General features: G+C 42.3%; 1 protein-coding gene across 18 annotated transcripts in view; it reads right to left on the reverse strand.

The window, feature by feature from the left end:
* The window catches only part of LOC137321765 (dystrobrevin beta-like), a 534,882-nt gene that overhangs the window by 305,562 nt on the left and 202,519 nt on the right, over positions 1-26,801 (reverse strand). For all 18 annotated transcript variants that reach the window (XR_010962899.1, XM_067984400.1, XM_067984401.1 and 15 more), the window contains 2 exons: positions 26,605-26,690; positions 11,676-11,830 (listed from right to left, as the gene is read on the reverse strand). Coding sequence is in view for 17 of the 18 variants with exons in the window: in XM_067984400.1 (XP_067840501.1) it covers positions 11,676-11,830; positions 26,605-26,690 (241 nt within the window). In the remaining variant the exon portion in view is untranslated. The remainder of the gene's footprint in view (positions 1-11,675; positions 11,831-26,604; positions 26,691-26,801) is intronic.

Raw genomic sequence — 26,801 nt, forward strand, 5'->3', positions numbered from 1 at the left:
TCCCCCCTCCCCCCCGTCCCAATTACGGCCTGGAGTTAATGCTCCCTTCCCAGTGCCGGGGACCATCCCCACAGGTCCCCAACTGCAGCCACCTGCCGCTATCGTTCCCTCCCACCTGTCGGCCACGTTGTCCATTTGCCGGCTGCCTGGCGGAAGGCGGTACAACAATATGGTAATGAGGCCCTGCTGTTAAAATTGATGAATATTCACACAACTACAATGCATTTGGGCATGTAACCAACCGTTCGTTTCTCAGGTCAGAATAAGTAACAATTGGCCAACAAGACTGTGGGCCAGGTTTTCCTCCAGGTTAGCAGCAGGAGATGGATTACCAACATTGGCAGTGGAAAATCTACTGCCACTGCAGAAAGAAAGAAAAAAAGACTTGCATTTATTTAGTGCCTTTCATGACCTCTGATCATCCCAGAGCAAATGAAGTACTTTCAAAGTGTAGTCACTGTTTGGCTGCATAACAAGTGCACATAGAAAGCTCCCTGAAACAGCAATAAAATAAATGAACAATTAAACTGTTTGTGATGTTGGTTGAAGGATAAATATTAAGCAGGACACCAGGAGAACTCCATTGCTTTTCTTCAAATAGTGCTGTGGGATCTTTTACATCCACCTGAGAGGGCAGACAAGGCTTCAGTTTAACGTCTAATCCAAAAGAAATGGGGCTTAAACCCACAACCTTCTGACTCATAGGTGAGACTGCTACCATTGAGCCAAAGCTGACACCATGTGTTAACCCTGTGTGTTATCTTCCCATCACAGAAGTAATACCAAAATGTGAGTAAGAAAATGTACAACAAACCAGATCTCTGGTGTTGTCAAGCCACTGGCATTGTACAGATGGGTAGAAAGCCAGTTTTAGAAATACCAGTGCCACCTTATGTTTTTTGTGATGCATTTTGCACACAGTGCACTGCACAAACGGAGTCCTAAGAAGCCGAGGACAGAACTCGTCTGCTGAGTAACCTGCCGAGGTAGCCAGCACTGTGCTGAAGGATACGGTTACTGAAACATGTTCTAAACTGACAATGGTTCCATCAACAATGTACAATAAAAACCGGGTAGCACAATAATGTTATTATTCATCAGCCCCTCCAGCAAGCCTCAGTGGTAGATCCTTATCACTAGATTTAGAACAAGGAAAAATACAATGCCCACCCTCAATTTTTTGTTATTGCTACTGTGAGGTATAAAATAAGTTTCCCATTAGACATCAACATCACCCCCGACTTTCTGCCAGCTGAAAATCTAACCCACTAAATTCAATCTCAATTACTCTGATACTATTTGCATGGTTAAAAAATAGAAAATCAAAAGCATCAAAGAGGCTAGAATTTAATGACTTTTGGCAAAATTTATTTACCACTAACAATCATTGAGCTGTTGTCAGCGCATTCCATGATGTTGACAATAGCTGATTGATGGTTACTATTGTAGACATTCCCATATTCTGCATCCAAGTTTAGAACAATGGAATGTATGTGGGAAAATTCTACTGTCTTAATATGTAATCAAAACCCTACTGATGTATTTTAACCCAATTATCTCATGCTGCATTTTTTGAGTATTATTTTTCAATTTGACTCTCAGATATTTATTGCTGCAGCAGAATGCAGTTGCACAAAGAAATGTGCAAAGGTAAACGCATAAGAGCATAAGACCATAAGAGATAGGAGCAGGAGTAGGCCATTCGGCCCCTTGAGCCTGCTCCGCCATTCAATGAGATCATGGCTGATCTCATTTTTACCTCAACTCCATTTTCCCGCCTTTTCCCAAAATCGTTCGACTCCCTTGCCGATCAAAAATTTGTCTAACTCAGCCTTGAATGTATTCAATGACTCAGCCTCCACAGCTTTTTTGGGGTAAAGAATTCCAAAGAATCACGACCCTCTGGGAGAAGAAATTCCTCCTCATTTCCATCTTAAATGGGCGACCCCTTATTCTGAGACTATGCCCCCTAGTTTTAGATTCCCCCATGAGGAGTAACATCCTCTCAGCATCTACCCTATCGAGTCCCCTCAGAATCTCGTATGTTTCAATAAGATCTCCTCTCATTCTTCTAAACTCCAATGAGTATAGACCCAACCTGTTCAATCTTTCCTCATATGACAACCCTTCCATACCTGGGATCAACCGAACTGCCTCCAATGCAAGTATGTCCTTCCTTAAATAAGGGCACTAGAACTGTACACAGTACTCCAGGTGTGGTCTCACCAGCACCCTGTACAGTTGCAGCATGACTTCCCTGCTCTTATACTCCATCCCCCAAGAAATAAAGGCCAATATTCCATTTGCCTTCTGGATTACCTGCTGCACCTGTACGTTGACTTCTTGTGTTTCATTTATGAGGGCACCCAGATCCCTCTGTACCGCAGCATTTTGTAGTATTTCTCCATTCAAATAATATTTTCCTTTTTTTTCCCTCCCAAAGTGGATGACTTCACATTTTCCCACATTATATTCCATCTGCCAAATTTTTGTCCATTCGCTTAACCTGTCAATATCCCTTTGCAAACACTTTGTGTCCTCATCGCAACTTGCTTTTCCACCTATCTTTGTATCATCTGCAAATTTGGCCACAAGACACTCTGTTCCTTCATTCAAGTCATTGATATATATTGTAAATAGTTGAGGCCCCAGCACTGAGTCCTGCGGTTCCCCACTAGTTACAGATTGCCATTTTGAAAATGACCCTTTTATCCCGATTCTTTGTTTTCTGTTACTTAGCCAATCCTCTATCCATGCCAGTATATTACCCCCAACCCACCTCAGTGCACGTTATAACAATACACAGTTCTGTACGCCTGTATTCTGCAAAACTACATCAGATTCAGTGCTACTTAAATATGCAGTCCGCTTCCACGATGACACAAACTAGGGTTGTATTCCCTGGAATTTAGAAGATTAAGGGGTGATTTGATCGAAGTTTTCAAGATATTAAGGGGAACTCATAGGGTAGACAGAGAGAAACTATTTCTGCTGATTGGGGAGTCTAAGACTTGGGGACATAGCCTAAATATTAGAGCCAGGACTTTCAGAAGTGAAGTTAGGAAACACTTCTGCACGCAAAGGGTGGTAGAAGTTTGGAACTCTCTTCCGCAAATGGCAGTTGATGCTAGCTCAATTGTTAATTTTAAACTTGAGATTGATGGATTTTTGTTAACCAAAGATATTAAGGTACATGGGGCTAATGCAGGTATATGGAGTTAGGTCACAGATCAGCCACGATCTCAGTGAATGGCGGAACAGGCTTGAGGGGCTAAATGGCCTACTCTTTTCCTATGTTCCTATAGGATTATTTCAACTGCAAGGTGTATTTCATGGATGAGATACTCAGTGCTGGAGAGTTCAAAATTCAAAGTGCAAAGTAAAGAAATATTCCATTTCCCCAGGACTATCATATTTCAGTTTATCAGCACACATGACACTATTTCTGACAGATTTTGAAGACTAGGCTGTTTTCTATCACTATTACAACTTCGTAGTGAAACTGCATACTCAACCCGACAAGTCAAGACATGAAGCACAATTGCTTTTACATTTCATTGTTGAATTAGAAACTATTTTCACCAGATGCTATTGTTTCTGTAAAAGCACTTAGCTCTATTAAGCTATAAATGTTCATGAAGGAAAAAACAATTTTAAAAAATACATTGAACCAATTTTTAACCCTTTCCCACCAAAATGGCCCCAAACCAATCGTGAATTTCCAAATGGAAATAAATTCTTCAAATGTTTGGAGTAAATGTTGAAACCACTATTCTTTTAATTCCTAACATCTACATGCTGCCCATGTTTACAGGACATGGCCACAGTGCCTAGACCAATATGGAACTGTTTACCTTCCAGCCTCATGGATTTTACTTGTCAGAAATCAAGTTTAGCTAAAATCTAAAAAATCCGTTGTCGTTTATTGGGGCACCAAGAACTTGCATTTATATAGTGCCTTTAACATAGAAAAACATCCCAAAGCATTTCACAGTGGCATAATCTAAAAATGGACATCGAGCCAAAGGAGGATATATTGGGAGGGATGACCAAAAGCTTGGTCAAAGAAGTGGTTTTAATGAGTGTCTTAAAGGAGCAGAGGAAGGTGGAGAAGCAAAGGGGATTATGGAGGAAATTCCAAAGCAGGAGGTCTAGGTGGCTGAAGGTATGATCGCCATTGGTGGAGCCAAGGGAGACAAGTTAATGCTGACATTATAAAGTTCTCCCTCTTCAAGAAGCGAAGGAGGAGATATTATAAAAAGATTTATAAAGAGGATGTCGAGGGAATAAGAATTTTAGACTTTTGAGTCAGTGCAGTCCAAGAGGATGCAGACACTGTCCTCATATGGAAATACAGGAACTCATCATTTGCCCTTATTTTCCATTTCACTCAATACTTCATATGTTAAAAAAATCTGTCAAATCACTACGGCAGGTTTCACAGCAAAATTATGCACAAATTTACTTTTGTATTCTCAAATAAAAATTAAATGCGGCTTGAGTACTCCAAATCTACCACATTCATATGCACAACATAATACAAAATAATTATTTGTTTTTTTCTCCATCTACATATGCTGAATGCTACATCAGTTCAAGTGTTACCACCTTTTGGATACACATTAGGTTGAATTAATTCATCATATAAATTAAATGTTAAGAATTTTACAGATTAAACAGTATTTTAATTCTCAAATAACATACCTGTGGGACAACTCTGGTAAATTCTTATCAGATTGCTCATTTTGTTATTTGTCCCATTGAGAAATGTCAAAAAATGAGTAGCAATTAACAGGTCCTTTGTTTTGTTTTCATTTTGGAATGTTACTTTGTACTTTTCTCCCATAATTTTGTACATTATAAAATAGCATAACAATAGTATGCATCCAGGGTCAAGCTGAGAACAAACACATCCCAAAATTGACCCTGGTGGTTGTTTGAAACACAATGCCTTGAGAATTTGTGTTAGAATGCCAGCCACAACCATCCCCTGGCTTTCTGTTTTGCACTCATGCCAACAACTGGAATTTCGTCCCCTAATACCCTTGCAGAAACACAGAACTGAGCTTTTTCCTCATCACTTCATGATGAGGAAAAAGAATTGTTAATAGTCACTGGTCATGGTCTTTGCATGTGGTTGATACCTTCATACGGCAGGGGGTGAGGGGGGGGGGTGCTAACAAGCAGGAGAACACCATGGCTTCATAGGATTTTGGGGAGAGAAGTGGAAAGGGTTGGCCAAGTCACATTCAAACGCACAAGTTCCAAGTATCATCCATTCCATTTAAGACACTCCTGGCTATTCCATCAAGAGGAGGGGGAATACAAATTAAGCACGTTCTAGACCAAACCTCTTATGAGCTATCCAAATATGGTAACATGAATCTACCTAATTGAGAGATATGAAAAAAATAAATTGAACACCAAAAAAATTCCTTTATCCCACTAATCTTTAAAACAAGCTTCTGACTCGGAGGCAGGAGCACCACCAAACAAGCCAGGTGCCAGCCTCTGGTTCAGAAGATTGTGGGGGTTACATCGAAACTACAGCACAGGAACAGGCCATCTGGCCCAAATGGTCCATGCCGGCATTAATGCTCCACACGAGCCTCCTCCCACTCCTCTTCATCGAACCCTATCACCATATCCTTCTATTCCTTTCTCCCTCATGTGCTTATCTAGCTTCCTCTTAAATGTATCTATGCTACTCCTTGTGGGAGCACGTTCCACATTCTTACCACTCTTTGGGTAAAGAAGTTTATCCTGAATTCCCTATTGGATTTATTAGTTACTATCTTATACTTATGACCTCTATTTTTTGACTCCCCCACAAGTGGAAACATTTTCTCTACATCTACCCTATCAAACCCTTTCATTATCGTAAAGACCTCTATCAGGTTACCCCTCAGCCTTCTATTTTCTAGAGAAGAGAGCCCAGCCTGTTCAGCCTTTCCTGATAAGTATATCCTCTTCGATCTGGTATCATCCTTGTGAATCTTTTTTGCACTTTCTGCAGTGCCTCTATAGACTTTTAATAATATGGAGACCAGAACTATGCACAATACTCCAAGTGTGGTCTAACCCAAGGTTCTATAGAAGTTGAACATAACTTCCCTGCTTTTCAATTCTATCCCTCAAGAGATGAACCCCAGTGCTCGATTTCCCTTTTTTATGGCCTTCTTAACCAGCGTCGCTACTTTTCGTGATTTATGTATCTGTATCCCTAGATCCCTTTGCTCCTCTATCCCAGTTAGACTCTATTATCCAAGCAGTATGTGGCCTCCCTATTCTTCCAACCAAAAGATACCTATATTTACCTATATTGAAATTCATGTGCTAATTATATGCCTATTCTGCAAGTTTATTAATGTCTTCTTGTATTTTGTCACATTCTTCCTCAGTATTAACTTACCTCCTGACTCCCCAAAGCCTTTCCACCATCTACAAGGCACAAGTCAGGAGTGTGATAGAATACTCTCTGCTTGCCTGGATGAATGCAGCTCCAACAACACTCAAGAAGCTCAACACCATCCAGGGCAAAGCAGCCCGCTTGATTGGCACCCCATCCACCACCCTAAACATTCACTTCCTTCACCACTGGCGCACCGTGGCTGCAGTGTGTACCATCCACAGGATGCACTGCAGCAACTCGCCAAGGCTTCTTCGACAGCACCTCCCAAACCCGCGACCTCTACCACCTAGAAGGACAAGAGCAGCAAGCACATGGGAACAACACCACCTGCATGTTCCCCTCCAAGTCACACACCATCCCGACTTGGAAATATATCGCCGTTCCTTCATCGTCGCTGGGTCAAAATCCTGGAACTCCCTTCCTAACAGCACAGTGGGAGAACCTTCACCACACGGACTGCAGCGGTTCAAGAAGGTGGCTCACCTCCACCTTCTCAAGGGCAATTAGGGATGGGCAATAAATGCCGGCCTCGCCAGCGACGCCCACATCCCGTGAACGAATAAAAAAAACTATATCCCCCAATTTGGTGTCACCAACAAATTTTGAAATTGTACTTTCGATTCCAGAGTCCAAATCGTTAATGTAAATTATTAACAACAGTGGTCCCAGCACCGATCCCTTTGGAAAGTCATTTTCCACCTTTTGCCAGTCATAGAATCATAGAAAGGTTACAGCACGCAAAGAGGCCATTCGGCCCATTGAGTCCGCACCGGCCCTATGCAAGAGCAATCCCCTGCCCTATCCCTGTAGTCCTGCAAAATTTTTCCTTTCAAGTACTTATCAAGTTCCCTTTTGAAGGCAGTGATTGAATTTGCCTCCACCCCCTCAAGTAGTGCATTCCAGGTCCTAACCACTCGCTGCGTAAAAAAGCTTTTTCTCATCTCACCTTTTCTTCTTTTGCCAATCACCTTAAATCCATGTCCTCTGGTTCATGACTCTTCTGCCAATGGCAACAGTTTCTCTCTAACTACTGTTTCTAGGCCCTTCATGATTTTGAATAGCTATCAAATCTCCTCTCAACCTTCGCTGTTCCAAGGAGAACAACCCCAGCTTCTCCAATCTATCCACGTCACTGAAGTCCCTCATCCCTGGAATCATTCCAGTAAATATTTTCTGCATCCTCTCTAAGGCCTTCACATCTTTCCTGAAGTGCGGTGCCCAGAACTGGACTCAATACTCCAGTTGTGGCCGAACCAGTGTTTTATAAACGGTTCATCGTGACTTCCTTGCTATTAAACTCTATGCCTCGACTTATAAAGCCCGGGATCCCATATGCCTTTTTAATCGCTTTCTCAACCTGCCCTGCCACTTTCAACGATTTGTGCACATATGCCCTCAGATCCCTCTGTTCCTGTACCCCTTTTCGAATTGTGCTCTCTCGTTTATATTGCCTCACCTCATTCTTTGTACCAAAATGTATCACTTCTCATTTTTCTGTGTTAAATTTCATCTGAGTAGCTACCTTAACCCCTACTCTCCGTTTTGTAACCATCTTGCTATTCTTTCTACTACTTGTCCCCACTATGGACTTGACCACATGCACAGAGGTTTTAGTGCAGTACTTAAGGAGCGCTTCATTGTTGGACTGGCTGTCTTTCAGGTGACATGCTAAACTGAGGTCCAGTCTGTCTTGTTAGTACATGTAAAAGATCCCATGACACGATTCAAGGAAGAGCCAGAAGTTCTCCCAATGTCCTGGCCAACATTAGTCCTTCAACTAACACCAAATAAATCAGATTATCTGGTCATTCCTTCATTTGATGATTGTGGGCCCTCAGTGTGCGCAATTTGGCTGCATAGCAAACTTCAAAAGGTTAACCCATTGGTTGTAAAGGGCTTTAGGAAATCTAAGGATGTGATACGGTGCCTATAAGCCAACTGTGTTTTTCTTCACACAGGGATTTTGCTTGCCCACTGGCTGTGCTTTAATTCGATGCTTGTTTCAGGATGTTATTATCCTGCTGGAGGAATCAGAATCATTCAGCACCATGTGAGTACATACAACAGGAAGCACACATGCACTTTCATTTCAAGAAGTGATTTGTTGCCCTGGGCAGATGGATAGGATATATTATTAGCACATTTCCCCATGGCATTGTACACAGTGAGTCAGAAGATAACTGTTTTGCCATCCTTGTGACTACAGAAGCGGTTCTCCCGTGGTGGATTTTGTAGTGCCACTCACACAGTAACTGAAAAAGCACAAAAAGCCACTTTAAAATAACTGAGGTTAAAAACAGGCTTCTAATTTACTATGGCATTGGCAGAGTTAATATAGTGTGTGCGTGCATGCATATTTCTTTAGTGTACTCACTTTAACTGCCTGCTAAGTATTCAGCTTCATTATCAGAAAATATCCAGCTTGTTATTTTATTAATATAAATTAACAGCGCTTGACGAAAATCATCAACGGACATAGAATTGCAGCAAATTGTAAAAATAAGCATATTCTATTGATCATTTATACAGATTTGTGTTAGCTGTTAAAAGACCTGTCGATATTTTAAATGTAGTCACAGATAAATTATTGTGGGCTTGGAGGATTTCCGAAATGAACTCTTGTTTAAGGCATCAAGTTGTTGCAAGGTTTTGATTTCATCTTCCAGACTTTTCAAATGTAATGAAAATTATAAGACACTTAACAAATATATTGGCCTCGATTATAACTCCAAGGCGGGAAGAGGAGGGTCGGGGATTTGCGGACGCGAAACCCGGAAGTACGGGTTTCCCGCGGGTCCGGACCATTTTTACAGTAGGACATGTTCTAAATTTTTTCAAAAGGTTTCCCGCCCGACAGCCAGCCAGATTGACAGTCTGGCTGACTATCAGCTCGAAAGCAGCTGGGGAGCAGATCAGAGTTAAGTCTGACAAAACTCTGGGGCGGTGGGGGGGAGGCGTCAACAGACACCAGTCGCAGAGGGGGTGGGGAGAGTCGGCTGACACGGGGGGAGGGAAGAGGAGGAAAGGCCAATCACAGGGGTTCCAATCGCGGGGGGTAAACAGGTAAGCTTGGTGGGTCGGGGGGAAGCACTCCTGCTGCTCTTGGCTCACAAGCAGTGCTGCAAAGGCACTTAACTGATGGATCCAGCCCTTCTCACCTCCTTTCATCTGCCGGGTTTCCCGCGGTCCAGGAAACGCGGCCTACAGGTGTTAAAAATAAAACTTCACTTAAAACGCCTCCTGAGAGTGGGTTGGTAGCCTGCCCCTCTCCCCCACCACATCACCCCCAACACCACCCCCCCACCACCTTTAAAACCTGAAGTGGATGGGTTGGAGGCGGGTTCCCCATTTTAAAAAAAATGTAACCACCCCCCCCCCGCCGCCCCTGGGAGTGCTGCACACAGCCCGTTATCCCCAATCCATTACCTGCCTGGGGCGGGGGGTTAAAATTACCTCCATAGAAAGAAAATGTTAATAAGCTCAGAACAAATTTTATTTGGAAATGACTGGCACCAAACATTCACTAACTGTCCCAGCTGCCAGAGAGACACATTTCTGTTCTTAGTCAGCTATGGCAAAAGAGAAATGCTCTTCTACTGTTTGCTGTTCGGAAAAAGGAATATAAATGAAGAAACTGGCTCTGTATTTGCATGACATTTTTGTTAACTTCAGTGAACAGAAGAAAATATGCCCCATGAATATTGTACAGGGAAATATTTTTTTACATTTGTTGGCAGTGGCTTATGATCCAAAAGCTACATTTTGTGTGGTGACATCTCTTCAGTGACATCTTGCAGGGGGGGGGGGGGGGGGCGGATTTCTACATGGTTCTGCCAATCTGCTGCTGTAACTTTGGTTAAAGATTGGCAGAAGCCCTGGAGATCAGGAGAACCCCCGCAGAAATTCCATGCGCTTGAACTGGGAGTACTGCACACAGCCCATTATCCCCATTACTAGGCATATTCGACACACTGACGGTAATTTTAACACCTAAGAATAGGTGGGTTGGGGGGGGGCAGATGAGCAATAAAATGTTTGTTTTTGGAGTGGGACCGCATCTTGGCTCCAACGTGCCCACTTCCGGGTTTAATCCATGCGCGTTTGGATGCACGTGCAACAGAAACCCAGGAGTCCTGGCCCCACTTAAAGCCAGCTGGCCGATATTTAAAGGGGCAATGTACCTCATTGCAATAGTTGAGGCATTTAATTTTTTGTGTCTTACCGAGGTCAAGCGAATTTTACCTTACCTGTTGCGGTTTCTCATCGCTTCTGATTCACATCAGGTGAAAGCAGGCGAGAAGGGGGATGAGGTGAGTGCCTTTATTGCACTGCTTGTGAGCCAGGAAGAGCAAGGGCGCTTTATCCAGGCCCAACAAGCTCACCTGGCGTGATCGGACCCCCGCAGTTGGCCAACCAACCCCCACCCCCCACTCCACCACCCACAATGGTGGACACCCACCCCCCCAATCTTCTCCAAGACCCACCCAATGTCGTCAACGCCCCACCACCCCACCTCCGATTTCTTCCATGGTCCACGATCTCTCTCTCCATCCCTTTCTCCTCTCCGATTCGCGGCTCCTATCCCATCCAACAGGCAGCCGGCCTGTCAAATTGGCGCATGGGAAACCTGGAAGTTGTCAACCTTAAGTTAAATTGCGATTGGAGATTGCGATGTGCTCACTTGACTTCTGGGTTCCTCGTGCGAATATCTACGCACACGCTGGGTTTCCCAGCTTGGAGCTAAAATCATGCCCCCAGTGTCTGTAGTAAGCATTCTCAGATCAGCTCGACCCCAGGTTAGATGCAGAATAAAACTCCCTCAACTATAACTTACTCCAGTTAAGAACATAATTTCTTTAAGTGCTGGAGTAAATCTTCTCATTCCCCATTTTTATGGTCTCTGAGTTAAATTGTGGATGACTCTGTTGTGAAGTGAAGGCCAATGGCAAATAGGATTGAGACCACCCAATTTGATTTTATGTGGGCCTTCACAGCCAGCAGAGAGGATTTGGATCAAGGTCCCAGAGGTGAAAGAATATAGTTTCCAATGCACCAAGTGTGATTTTTTTATATATACAGTCATCCACATTGTAGGTTTCAGAAGTTCTGGACAATGTTAGAATTTTCAATCCTGATAACTCAAAGCCCTCATAGAAGTGAACTCAATGTGAACATTCTCCACTCTAAACAAGGAAGAACAGACAAATGCTGGTGTCTGTGATCTCTTACAAAATTGAGTGTTGAATTACTCCAAACATCTCACCTGTTGTGGGAAGCAAGTCCGTACTGCATGTTCTGTGTAGCCAAAAGACGGTCCCTCAAACACAGCTGTGGGCAACTTCAACACCTCTCTTAGGAACTGGTCAAACTTTATGTACATCATTATTCCATTGGAATCTGATATCTGTGAGAAAGTATCTGTAATATACAAACACAAAAACTTAAGAGAAAAGATGGCAGAAAATCTGGAGTAAATGCAAGTTACCAGACTTTAATAATGGACACACTGATACACGGTGGTGTTGAGTGTTAGCACGCTTATGCTTGATGCCATGAAGCAGAACAGATTCAGGTTTGAGGCTCACCTAGCTCAGTTCCCTATCAGAACCTCATCAAGTGGGGAGGTGCCAATCTGAGGCTGTGGCATCAACCAGCATGGGAAGGGAATGTCACATTGCCAATCCCCAACACCTTGTAGCAGCCAGTTTTAAGGATGCGGTCAGTCGCCTGAGAATAGGCTGTGCACCCACCCCCTTGACTGCAAGTTGTCAGGGCAGGGAGAGATAAAAAGCCGGGGCCCCAGCAATGATCACTAGAGATTCAAGTGTCTCTTTGATCTCAATTCTCTCCATGCTACCTCCAATCAATTTCTTATCCATGCCACAAGGTGACCTCCTATTCTGTGTCCCTCAATTTTAGGTTGCAAGCTCTGAAACAAAGTTAATCAAATGCCTCCTGAAAATCCATGTATTTGATAACAGCTGATGCTTGTCTATCCACCACTTCAGCTGACTCTGTCCAAGATTGTATTTGGCCGACCTTTCACAAAGCTATGTTGACTCTCCCTAAGCAGCTTATATATTTCCAAGTGTTCACTTACTCCGTTCCTGATAATGGGTTCTAGCAATTGCCCTCCTATTAACATTCAACTCACTGGGGTACAGTTACTTGGTTTGTCCCTTCCACCTTTTTTGAATAATGGTATACTGTTTGTCAACTTCTAGTTGTATCCCCAAATCCAGTGAGCTTTGCAAAATTTTAATTAACCCTTCTTTTAAAACCCTCAAGTGGAAAGCATCCAGGCCTGGAGATTTGTCTAGCTTCAGCTTTCTTAGATCATCCATTACAAATTTAGTACTGAAACAAATGCTTGTAAATTCCTCTTTTTTAAAAAAAACTAATCTCTCCTGTATTTCTGGTATTGTACGCACTCCCACCCCCTCAACCTTTCCACTGAGAAGACTGATGACGTGTTTTTTCTACATAGTCAGAGGAGATAACTCGCACTGCCAAAGCTATAGGAATGAAGCAAAGCCTTTCGGGGAGAAACACAAATGAAAAAGGAAAGCTAACATTTTAATCCATTACCACATTCTTGGTGTTTCTGTAACTTGGCTCACAATATTAAAGCACAGATTCACTACTTATAATGAACTAACGCGCTCAGATCAGGAATGTCCCGAATTGCATGCCTGATCTGTACTGAGTTCGCTGACCTGGGCTACGGTGGCAGGAGAAGTGCTACAATCAGCCTCAGTGCCCCTGGATTGGTGGTGACATGATCAGGCTCGGCCGCAATGTACCTGTGGTCAAATGGCTCATCAACACTCTCAGTCGAGGCTCACTTATGAATTACGACCATTTGGGGCGAAGGTAACCATGGAATCGTGCTCCAACAAGCAATCAATGCCTCCGGGGGAAGGCAGGAGGACAGAAAATTGAGGAGAAAAAAATTGGGGGCAGAGAAAGCCAACTTGTTTATTGCTTTATATATATTTCACTCATTTTACTTTTTGTTTAACATTAATTAATACTAAGACATTTAAACCCTCTCCTTATTTAAAAATAAATAGGCTCCTTTAATAGCTCAGTGGGCAAATGCATCATCTGATAAAGTACTGTGCCACACAAGCCAAGAAACGCCTAGTTTGGTGGCCTGGATACTGGTAAGGGTGCTACATTTGTGTGAAGCAACCCGGCCCCACAGCAAAGTTTGCTTTGAAGTGCACAAAAATATATGTCATGCAAGATGATGATTGGACTCACCGAAAATGGCTGCTGCAGTTGAATAGCTTTCTGACACTTAAGTTATCTTGTGCAAATATTAGTGGACAAATGCTCAACAAGTTGGTATAAATTTCCTTTGTTTGCTATTTTGATTGAGGCAGCAAGTAATTTTAAGATCTTACTGTCTAAGCTCACACATGAAAACGGCTGGACAGTGCCCATGGAACCATACTTCTGAGCGCCTTCGGAAGAGCAGGCAAGAAAACTGGAGGTGAAAAAATAAGTTTTCCCACATCATTCCAACTCGGGAGCCATTGATTGATTGCAGTGTCTGTTGATGAGGAGCACACATGGAACCACAAACCTATAGAAGCTAACACCCATGATGGATTCAGCTCATCGTGTCTATGTTAATTCATTGTTAGAGCAATCCAAACTTAACCTCACTGCCCCGTTCTCTCCTCATAAGCCTTGTATCTTCTTGTACTTCAAATATTTATACAATTTTCTCTTGAAGGATTGAACGGTCTCTATCTTAACCATTCCCTGTGGCAAAGTATTTCATGCTGCAACAATCCTCTGCAGAATGAAATTTCCCCTAACCTCTCTCCTCACTCTCAGTGACAATTGATGACCCTTTGTCACTAACAATCCAACCAGAGGAAATAGTCTTTCCCTTATCACTTGAGTAAAATATTTAAATAATTTTTAAAAATCACTACTAAATCTCATCCAGTGGATATAGTTCCAGTATCTCAAATCTGTTCCAACAACTACAGTTTCCAATCCCTGACATCACCTACACTCTATGGCTTTTATGTCCTCACAGTGCTCTAACTGCAGCCGAACCAATGTTTTGGAGATGGATGAGCATGGGTGGAGATTCATAATATTGGAACAGTCTTATCTGTTAATAACAGTGAATCTTACTCACCCAATATAATCAGTGACATTGTTGTTTTTAAATTGTAATTTAGTATCAGATGGCAATAAGGACCTCTGTGTATCTTATACAAAAGTATTTTTTCAAAACATTGAAAGAAATTTCTTTTATTGTTCCCTCATTTTTTCCCCACGCTACAAATGGCTTCGAAAAAAACCAAAATTGCAGCATCAACGGTAATGCCCTTCTCGACAACCAGCTGGGATCAGCTAACTCAGCACGGATGGACTACATCTTAGGGGGATCCCCACCCTACTTAATTTTTTTCTAAACGTCTGACATGTACTGATTGATTAATGACCAAGACGATTCCCTAGGGTCCACTACATACTTCATTACTTTGTTTGGGAGCCAAATCAGCAAAGGGGGTCAAAAAAAATGAAATTGGGTGATTTGGTTCCTCTTTGTTAATATAACCATCAAAAATTTAAGGCAATTTAGCAGCTATGGAATAAATGATTTACTCTGCATTTTATGTCTCTGCTGTGACAAACACCAGAAGCTCTGGATTCAAACATTCGGCTGTGAAGAATATGGATACTGCGAACCCAGCTTTCCTGAAATATTCTGATTTTCCTTAGTTTTGATTGCTGTTACCCATGAAAATGGAAAATCAAAAAACAGATTTTATAAATACGTCTGCGCACGAATGTTAACAAGTGAACTTTTTTGTGAAATTCTTTCTTTCCTCCACTACGACATAAAAGGCAATTTCAGGTAACGGCAGTTAAAATGTTGAGTAGGAGTATAAGCAAGAACCAGGTAAGCGAGCAATGCCCACCATGTTCCCCAACCCCCCCCAGTCCTTTTAGTAAAATTGCTCAAGCAGACCTGTTTCACCAAGCTCAGATCTGGATTCCTAAACAGCTGGTATGAGCACAAACAAGATGTGACATAACATTACGACAGAGAATCCCGACTGCTGCACGAAAAAACTAATGCGTTAAATCACTATCTGAAAGTGTGCTTCACAGATGCACTACCACATGGCTGCCACTAGAGAGCAAGCAAACACAACCATGGTGCCTGCAACAACTGGATACACTTTAATTTAAACAAGACTGGTGAAATTGACTCGGATGCTAAAACACATAAATCAAAGACAGTCTTCCATTAATAGCAAACTCTTCAGTGTTCTTTTATTATACATTCATCAATTACTAGTCCACAAATCACTAAACAAACATTTAGAAATATATGCACTGGACTTATACATGACCACATTGTTCTGCAGTGACAATCTCACAGTAGATTCTCACAGGTACAATTTCGGACCTGTTTTGAATCACTCACTTCACTGTTTTTAATTTTAAGCTCAGGATAGCAAAAATATATATAGATAGTAAGAAATAAAGCTGCAATTTAGAACATAAGAACATAAGAAATAGGAGCAGGAGTAGGCCAATCGGCCCCTCGAGCCTGCTCCGCCATTCAATAAGATCATGGCTGATCTGATCCCAACCACAAATCTAAAGAACACAAGTAGGAGCAGGACACGGCCACTCAGCCCCTGGGCCCTCTCCGCCACCCACAGGGCCTTGACCGATCCGAACTCAGCTTCATGTCCAATTTCCTGCCCGCTCCCCATAACCCCTAATTCCCTTTACTTCTAGGAAACTGTCTATTTCTGTTTTAAATTTATCTAATGATGCAGCTTCCACAGCTTCCTGGGGCAGCAAATTCCACAGACCTACTACTCTCTGAGTGAAGAAGTTTTTCCTCATCTCAGTTTTGAAAGAGCAGCCCCTTATTCTAAGATTATGCCCCCTAGTTCTAGTTTCACCCATCTTTGGGAACATCCTTACCGCATCCACCCGATCAAGCCCCTTCACAATCTTATATGTTTCAATAAGATCTTCTGAACTCCAATGAGTAGAGTCCCAATCTACTCAACCTCTCCTCATATGTCCGCCCCCTCATCCCCGGGATTAGCCGAGTGAACCTTCTTTGTACTGCCTCGAGAGCAAGTATGTCTTTTCTTTAGTATGGACACCAAAACTGTATGCAGTATTCCAGGTGCGGTCTCACCAATACCTTATATAACTGCAGCAATACCTCCCTGTTTTTATATTCTATCCCCCGAGCAATAAAAGCCAACATTCCGTTGGCCTTCTTGATCACCTGCTGCACCTGCATACTAACTTTTTGATTTTCTTGCACTAGGACCCCCAGATCCCTTTGTACTGCAGTACTTTCCAGTTTCTCGCCATTAAGATAATAACTTGCTCTCTGATTTTTCCTGCCAAAGTGCATAACCTCACATTTTCCAATATTATATTGCATCTGCCAAATCTCCGCCCACTCACCCAGCCTGTCTATATCCCCTTGTAGGTTTTTTATGTCCTCCTCACTCTCTACTTTCCCTCCCATCTTTGTATCATCTGCAAACTTTGATATGTTACACTCGGTCCCCTCCTCCAAATCGTTAATATAGATTGTAAAGAGTTGGGGACCCAGCACCGACCCCTGTGGAACACCACTGGTTACTGGTTGCCAGTCCGAGAATGAACCATTTATCCCAACTCTCTGCTTCCTGTTAGATAACCAATCCTCCACCCATGCCAGAATATTACCCCCAATCCCGTGATTTTTTATCTTAAGCAATAATCTTCTATGTGGCACCTTGTCGAATGCCTTCTGGAAGTCTAAATACACTACGTCCACTGGTTCCCCTTTATCCACCCTGTACGTTATGTCCTCAAAGAACTCAAGCAAATTTGTCAGACATGACTTCCCCTTCGTAAAGCCATGCTGACTTTGTCCTATTAAATTATGCTTATCTAAATGTTCCGTTACTGTCTCCTTAATAATAGACTCCAAAATTTTACCCACCACAGATGTTAAGCTAACTGGCCTATAATTTCCAGCCTTCTGCCGACTACCCTTTTTAAATAACGGTGTTACATTAGCAGTTTTCCAATCTGCCGGGACCTTTCCTGAGTCCAGGGAATTTTGGAAAATTATTACCAAAGCATCCACAATCCCTTCTGCCACTTCCCTCAAGACCCTAGGATGTAAGCCATCAGGTCCAGGGGATTTATCCGCTTTGAGTCCCATTATTTTACTGAGTACCATCTCCTTAGTGATTTTAATCATATTTAGCTCCTCCCCCCCGAGAGCCCCCTGTTTGTCCAGTGTTGGGATATTCTTAGTGTCCTCTACCGTAAAGACTGAAACAAAATATTTGTTCAGCATTTTTGCCATCTCCATGTTTCCCACCATTAATTTCCCGGTCTCATCCTCTAAGGGACCTACGTTTGCCTTAGCCACCCTTTTTCTTTTTATATAACTATAGAAACTCTTGCTATCTGTTTTTATATTTTTTGCTAATTTCTTTTCATAATCTAACTTCCCTTTCTTAATCAATCCTTTAGTTACTTTTTGCTGTCTTTTGAAGACTTCCCAATTTTCTATCCTCCCACTAAGTTTGGCTACCTTATATGTCCTTGTTTTTAGTCGGATACTATCCTTGATTTCTTTACTTAGCCATGGATGGCTATCATTTCTTTTACACACTTTTTTCCTCAGTGGAATACATTTATTTTGAAAGTTGTAAAATAACTCCTTAAATGAACACCACTGCTCATGTACCGTCTTACCCTTTTAATCTATTTTCCCAGTCCACTTTAATCAATTCCGCTCTCATACCATCATAGTCTCCTTTATTCAAACTCAGTATGCTTGTTTGAGAATCAACCTTCTCACCCTCTAATTGGATATGGAATTCAACCATGTTGTGGTCACTCATTCCAAGGGGATCCTTAACTAGGACATTATTAATTAATCCTGGCTCATTACACAGGACCAGGTCCAAGGTTGCCTGCCCCCTTGTAGGATCAGTTACATACTGCTCAAGAAATCCATCCCTAATGCACTCAATGAACTCTTCCTCAAGGCTGCCCTGCCCAATTTGATTTGTCCAGTTAATATGATAGTTAAAATCCCCCATAATTATAGCTGTTCCCTTGTTACATGCCCCGACTATTTCCTGATTAATACTTCTTCCAGCAGAGTTGCAACTATTAGGAGGCCTATATACTACGCCCACTTGTGTTTTTTTCCCCTTATTATTCCTTATCTCTACCCAAACTGTTTCATTATCTTGATCCTTTGTCCCAATATAATTTCTCTGTATTACAGTGATTCCTTCCCTTATTAACATAGCCACCCCACCTCCCCTTCCTTCCTGCCTGTCCTTCCTGATTGTTAAATACCCTGGCATATTTAATTCCCAGTCGTTGTCACCCTGCAGCCATGTTTCTGTAATGACCACAAGATCATACCCATACGTAGTTATTTGTGCCGTTAACTCGTCCATTTTGTTACGAATGCTACGTGCATTCAGATAAAGAACTTTCAAATCTGTTTTGTGACACTTAGTTCCTGCTTTTTCCTTTTTTAACACTTTACCTTTTACTCCATACCTTCTGTCCCTTCCTGATACGCTTTCCTCTGTCTCCCTGCTCAGGTTCCCAACCCCCTGCCACTTTAGTTTAAACCCTCCCCAACAGCACGAGCAAACACTTCCCCTAGGACAGCGGTCCCGGCCCTGAACGTACATGGTGATAAAACGATTGTGTCTTTAAATGATGCAATGTAAAATATTAGTGAATGAACTTGGAAAATACATGCTGGAAATCCAAGATCATTGTGAAACTTTGAGGTAAGGTAAGGTTAAAAAACCATAAATTTAGCAAAACAATTATCCTGGTAAATGATTTTGACTCCATTTGCAAGACCTGAAAATACCTATTTTCTGAAAGATTTTTAGCATCAGCTCTATAACTGGTGAATTTATTATTGTACATCAATAATAAGGCCCCACAATTCGTCAGGAGTTCTGCCAGTCTCCCAGTATTACCCGCAGGAGACTGGCGGAACACCTATGAAAATGGCAAAGACCTGGTCATGCCAAGTCTCTGCCATTTCGGAGAATTTCATGACTCCCTTCTAAGGGGCAGAACGAGTATGAGGAAAATGACAGGTTGGAGTTCCCACTCCTGAGCCTGCACAAGGACCCAGCATTTCATCGCAGTCAGTACCATGAGTGACTGGACCGAGCGTTTTGTGGCAGTCAGTACCAAGAGTGACTGGACCCCCAAAGAGTGCTTTTGTGGCGGGTGGGGGGGGGTGCGGCTGAGAAAAGTGTGTAAAATCAGCCAAGGGGAACATTGCTGCGTTGGGCCGAAAAAATTCCCCCCCCACCCTCTCAAGGTGGGATCAAAGCTAAAGTTTCCATGAAAACGGGGCAAGCAAGTGCCAAAGAAGTAACTATAGTGGCACTTCCGCCAATTAGGTGCCCCCTGACTCCACAGTCACAGAGATCCCATCCTGTCGATTTTCGGCCCCCAAGATTTTTTAAAAGCAGTTCCAAATCCCTTTCTGCAGCATCTACATTTGTACTTCCATCAATATTATCAGTATCATAGGAGGTACAGCAGAGGAGGAGGCCATTCGGCCCATCGTGCCTGTGCCGGCTCTTTGAAAGAGCTGTCCAATTCGTCCCATTCCCCTGCTCTTTCCCCATAGCCCTGTAAATTTTTTCCCTTTAAGTATTTATCCAATTCCCTTTCGAAAGTTACTATTGAATCTGCTTCCAGCATCCTTTCAGGCAGTGCATTCCAGATCATTACAACTCGCTGCGTAAATAAATGTTTCTCATGTCACCTCTGGTTCTTTTGCCGAGCACCTTAAATCTGTGTCCTCTGGTTACCGACCCTTCTGCCACTGGAAACAGTTTCTCCTTATTTACTCTATCAAAACCATTCATGATTTTGAACATCTTCATCAAATCTCCCCTTAACCTTCTCTGTTCTAAGGAGAACAACCCCAGTTTCTCCAGTCTCGCCACATATCTGAAGTCCCTCATCCCTGGCACCATTCCAGTAAACCTCTTCTGCACCCTCTCTAGGGCCTTAACATCCTTCCTAAAGTGTGATGCCCAGAATTTAACACAGTATTCCAGCTGAGGCCCAACCAGTGTTTTATAAAGGTTTAGCATAATTTCCTTGCTTTTATACTCTATGCCTCTATTAATAAAGCCCATGATCCCAAATGCAGTTTTAACAGCCTTCTCAACTTGTCCTGCCACCTCCAAAGATTTGTACATGTGCACCCCCAGGTCTCTCTGTTCCTGCATCCCCTTTAAGATTGTACCATTTAGTTTATATTGCCTCTCCTCATTCTTCCTACCAAAATGCATCACTTCGCACTTCTCTATGTTAAATTTGATCTGCCATGTGTCTGCCCATTTCACCATTTTGTCTATGTCCTCCTTAAGTCTGTTACTATCCCTCACATTGTTTACTACATTTTTGAGTTTCGTGTCATCTGCAAACTTTCAAATTATACCCTCTATATCCAAATCCAGTCATTAATAGATATCAAAAAGAGCAGTGGTCCTAATACTGACCCCTGGGGAACACCACTGTATACTTCTCTACAGTCTGAAAAACAACCGTTCACCACTACTCTCTGCTTTCTGTCCCCAAGCCAATTTTGTATCCACACTGCCACTGTCCCTTCAATCCCATGGGCTTGAATTTTTCTGACAAGTCTATTATGTGGTACTTCATAAAAGGCCTTTTGAAAGTCCAGATACACAACATCAACCACACTACTCTCATCAATCCTTTCCGTTACTTCATCAAAGAACTCAATCAAGTTAGTTAATTGTTTGTTAATTGTATCCTGGAACTCCCTTCCTAACAGCACTGTGGGAGAACCTTCACCACACGGACTGCAGCGGTTCAAGAAGGTGGCTCACCACCACCTTCTCAAGGGCAATTAGGGATGGGCAATAAATGCTGCCCTTGCCAGCGACGCCCACATCCCATGAACGAATAAAAAAAATCAAATAGTATTAATTGTATTCAGGTGATGGGTATCAATTGGGGACTCTCTTGTATCCTTTTTATAGGAGAGCTTATCTAGGCTGTGGTGTGTGTGTAAGAGGAATCTCTGTGAATAAAGACTTGGAAGCAACCAAAGACCAAGCTCTATCCTTCACCAAATGGCTATCCAATTTTAACAGTGCTGACTTTCATTTATTAGTCCATACTTTTCCAAGTGGCAATTTATTTTGTAACGGATTATCCCAGTTCTGACCGTTTTATTTATATCTAACAGAAGGTGAGAACAAAGAAATATGAACCAATTGGTCACCATGCATATATTTTAAATATTACACTGGTGCCTCAGTCACCCGCGTTCTCAGTCGTCAGAGAAACTTTTCTCAGAACGAGGCCGGCCCACACTCGGAGAATATGACGGAGTCAGGGATGCAAAAGGAGACCACTAGGTACCAGTGCCAGGTCAGAAGACGAGCGGGCACTGGTCGTGACAACAGTAGAGAGAGCAGAGAGTGTCAGTGCTGCATCGAGACAGCAGTGGATGTTGGGCCTAGTCAGGAGACCAGTAGATGTTGGGGCCAGGTCAAGAGAGTGACAGGCATTGAGCCATCAAGGGAGACCAGAAAATGTCAAGGCATGTCGGAATATCAGCAGGTGTTGTGGCTGGATCAGATCAATTGGATGTCATAGCTAGGTCAACATAGCCAAACGCATCAAACTGCGTTGGAAGACCAAAGAGTTTCAGGAGACCAGCAAGTGACAGAACTCGACGAGAAAAACTTTTCAAAAAAATTCCTATTCCTTCAGATCTGAAATCACTAAATGAGAGTGACTATATCTAATAAAAGTGCTTGGACTCACAAAATAACCTTCAAGCAAAATAGTAGGTAAAAGTAACCTGAATACTGCACAGTGAAACTTGAATTATTCGCCAATATCCATTATCCACTGGGTGGGGAAGCGCCCCACCATTATGGCAGATAATTAAGGGAATGACATTCTGTATAAAGCCAATACATCACATTTCATGACAGCAAAGCTGGTAAAAACACATACACCTCCATCATCCAACATAACAGAGAGTAGGCGTTGTAATGGGGCAGAATGATGCTGATGCATAATGGAAATTGCTAGAAAATTGAGAACTCACAAATTTTCATCCCACACATATGGTACACGAATGAAATAAGAATACAAATAAATTAAATTAATTTTTTTGGGCTATGTGGTTGATTTATGTTAGACAGAGGAGATTGATGCTCGTCTGTTTCACAATGAGACAATGTCTCTTGCAAGACTTTGTCTTGTGAAACATCTGGTGTATAATTAGGAGGGGATAATCAGTGTGCAGATAATACACATAGAATAACTTTCTGAAGAAAAAAAACAACAGCTGCAGCAATGGTTGAGTATTTTTTTTTATATACGGATTCGCATCACTATTTCTGAAATCATGAGGATCTGTTTTGGTCCCTGTCCAACTTTGTTGTTTGAGTAACTAGCTGCAGACCAGTTGAGAGTAGAGGTCACAGACTTCTCTCAACACTTAGGTAACATCTCACTCATTTGGGTAGTTCTGAATAGTCAGTTTGAGAGAAACAATTAAGTGAGAATGTGGTAGTTTCAGAAATACTACAAAAGATTGAGAAGAAAGTGCAAGAATTAGCTCAAAATTCAGGAGCATTAAAAAGTAATGTTGTCCTGTATCTACAAGCTGAGATGAAGCAAAGACTTTAGAATGTCGATCAAGAGCTTTGGGTGATGTGCGAACAGATCCAGAGGGAACATGAACTGAACTGGATAAAGTCAGACTGGGGCCCAGGCACAGATAAAGTAATGATCAAGAACTGAATTTCAAATTGAAAACCACTGCGCAAGCTTTGAGGCTTTGCCTCTGGCCTACTACTCACAATTTTGTGCAGTGGGCTTAAGATTTAATCAGATGAGCCCAAGGGCATGAAAACTTGTGATGTGAAAATGCTTCTGTGACAACATAAAAGGAGTCAATTTCTAAGTACATGTTAGCTGCAGAAAACCTTGCTCGTTCGTCACCAATGCACATTGGAGAATCGCAAACGTCTCCACCTGTGACTTGCCAATTCTGTGCTGGCAACGGATGAGATTCCTCACTGCCAGTGCATACTTGGAAAATGTAGGCTAAAACTTGATAATTTGAAGAGGATCCAGTGGTAGAACTAGATATTATTCCAATTCACTTAGTGGAAGGAAGTGCCCTCAATCTCCTCTTGCACCAGGTATGACAAAGTCAAAATACCTGTATCATTACTATAAGGGTCATAACAGAGATCAAGCACTTTCGAACAAGGGAAACAATGATGAGGTAAGTGATTCTGGGCTACTCCACTGCACCTAGTTCGGACTAGTATAAAAGGTACTTTTATATTAAAAGGAGTGCTCTGGTACAAGAATCACTCCTGCCATTGACGGCACTCTAATACAAAGGAGCCGACTTCCAGAGACCCAGTGATATCAGAGACCCATGTTTTCTTTCATTTTATATTCATCAAGGTGAAGGATGTCATTGCTGGGGAATGGAACTCTTATGTCAGTCTCAAGTGCTCCAGGTCAAGTATGGCACAGCCAGATACAAAATAAAACTCCCTTCACTCTGCCCAACGATGCGCTACAGCACCAATCTCAGAACAGCATGCCTGCAGAACCAGGGAGACATTTTTTTCCATTTCCCATCCTGTGGCCCCTCTGAGTGGGACTGCAATTAGTGCCAAATTAGGGAGAGTTTTGCGCTTTAGATTCATGTCCACCAGGGGATGCTACACTGCTGCTGAGCCCACTGCTGAGACTGTCCAAACTCACCATGTAGGACCCATACAGCCAACAGACAAAACCCATATTTTTGCACGTCTCTATCTGACAATGGGTCTCCTTTTAAATTAGACAGTCAGAGCCACATTCTCTCCCTTTAGTTATTGGACATCACAGGTCTCCAGTTTTCAATGGACCTGGATTAGGAGTGACAGTACGAGTTAAGATAAACAGAACCAGTGGCATACAAGGGTCACAAGTGTCCATTTGAGCACCTTCCAGGCGATGAGAAAATAAAGGTGCCTTTGGTGTCAGCTGTGGCTCAGTTGGTAGCATTCTTGCCTCTGAGTCAGAAAACTGTAGGTTCAAACTCCCACTCCAGAGACTTGAGCACATAATCCAGGCTGACACCCCAGTGCAGTACCAAGGTAGTGCTGCACTGTCACAGGTGCTGTCTTTCGGAAAAGATGTTAAACCAAGGCCCCATCTACCCTCTCAGGTAGACTTAAAAAAATCCCACGGCACAACTTCAAAGAAGATCAGAGGAGTTCTCCCGGTGTCCTAGCCAATAATTATCCCTCAACTGACATAACTAAAAAAAGGTTATCTGGTCATTATCACATTGCTGTTGCAGGACTTTGCTATAAGCAAATTGGATGCCATGTTTCTGACATTACAACAGTGACTACACTTCAAAAGTACTTCATTGGCTGTAAAACACTTTGGAGTGTCCTACGGTCATGAAACACACCATATAAATGCAAGTCTTTCTTTTTTCTTTTTTGCAGCATGATAGCCAGAGATCTGAAATCACATACAGGCCAGTCCTCCGAGTGGGAAGTAGTGCCTTTAATGGGGATCTTAAAAGGAAAGGAGAAAATGAAACAATGTTAGGTGTGTGAGATTTTCAAATTATGTGCACTTAAACTGTGAAAAATAGCCAGCAGTACAATTACAGATGTTGTCTTTCATAACTTTGGTTGTGTCCGGGGAGAGTTGAGCTGTGTAACACATGGGTCAAGTGCTGCTGGGTACAGATCTGTCACTGCTGGTAGTAGTCGGAGTAGTTTCAGATGGTGAAAACTATTGCACAAGATGTGCATTGTCCAATATTGAAGCAATTTTGCCTCATGTAATGCGACCAATATGCCAGATACACCTTGTGACAATGTAGCAAATTAAACTGATTAGACGGCAAACCACCTGAAATCGGTATTTCCCCTCACTCTGCTCCCAACTGCAGGATGGTTGCAGGCCTTTTGTGGCTAGGAAACTTAATATAGACCTATGTTTTTTTTTAAATGTACATACAAAGCTGCCTTGCTCAATAAATACAAACCACAAAAATAGTCTCTTACGGCTTTGAAGCATGATGTGGAGATGCCGGTGATGGACTGGGGTTGACAAATGTACAGAATCTCACAACACCAGGTTATAGTCCAACAATTTTATTTGAAAATCACAAGCTTTCGGAGGCTTTCTCCTTCGTCAGGTCACCTGACGAAGGAGAAAGCCTCCAAAAGCTTGTGATTTTCAAATAAAATTGTTGGACTATAACCTGGCTTTGAAGCAGGTCAGGGTTTTAATCGCGCAACATTTTTATGGGGATTTGAAATCTTAGATGTAAACAAGTTCTTTTAGTTGTTTTTGTTTCCCTTAACATGGCAACTTTATTTTAGGTAAAGGCAATAGGCAGAGAGTGCACACAAAGATATTAGAAGCCAAACAAAGCACTGTACCACAGTTAAACCTCCAACTGAAAGCTGGGAGAGGCCAGTTTAAACTAGAATCATTTCCTGATTATCCCATCATATTTCTGAATAATCCAGTATGTGCTCTTTTTCCAAGAATCAAAATCACAGAAAATATAGCTCCACACAGAGTCCTTTTTCTGCACTGTACTAAAAATGAGTAATGGTGGATGCATTTTAATGCTTACGCACTTAATGTGCTGAATTACTGAGCTTAGTGTTAGAAATAGCACATAAAATATGCCTCATAAATGTGTCTCTCTGTTAAGAATACAATTTCTGTGCTCCCCCAGTAGCTGAGCAGGTTTGGTCAGTAAATAGCTGAGCCACAGACCAAGAAAGTCTCAGCACCTCAACAACCCTGAAAGAAAATCCCAGCCAGAATTTACCCCTCAATGACTCCTGCTTTAAGTGTGCATGCATTGACATTGGCTGAGGGCAGGATTGAACTGGACTGTGTTGCCTCCCTATGATTAAATAACTTCCTGATACTCATTGTCCAGGCTCACACAAAAAAAAGCCACTTGGGCAAGGAAGGCACCTGGCACACATGGAATCATACGCCAGCTCGGAAGAGGAGGGGGGATACTGGTATAATCCTAAATAAACTTACAAGCATTTATGGTTTTTACTTACACCGTAGTTTGTCCAGGACTTTTCCCCCACACATTGTTGCCAGCATAGCTTTGACTGAGAATACAGTCAACTTCCCATGACCCTCACTGCAAAAGAAAGCAGAGTTAGTTACAGTGTGACACATCACTAACTGGTGCAACATTAAGTGGACATGCACACCAACAACCCTTAGCCTTACCAGAGAGGTTTCTATTTGT

The sequence above is a fragment of the Heptranchias perlo genome, chromosome 5 (genome assembly GCF_035084215.1).
Source record: "Heptranchias perlo isolate sHepPer1 chromosome 5, sHepPer1.hap1, whole genome shotgun sequence".
NCBI classification, from domain to species: Eukaryota; Metazoa; Chordata; class Chondrichthyes; order Hexanchiformes; family Hexanchidae; genus Heptranchias; species Heptranchias perlo.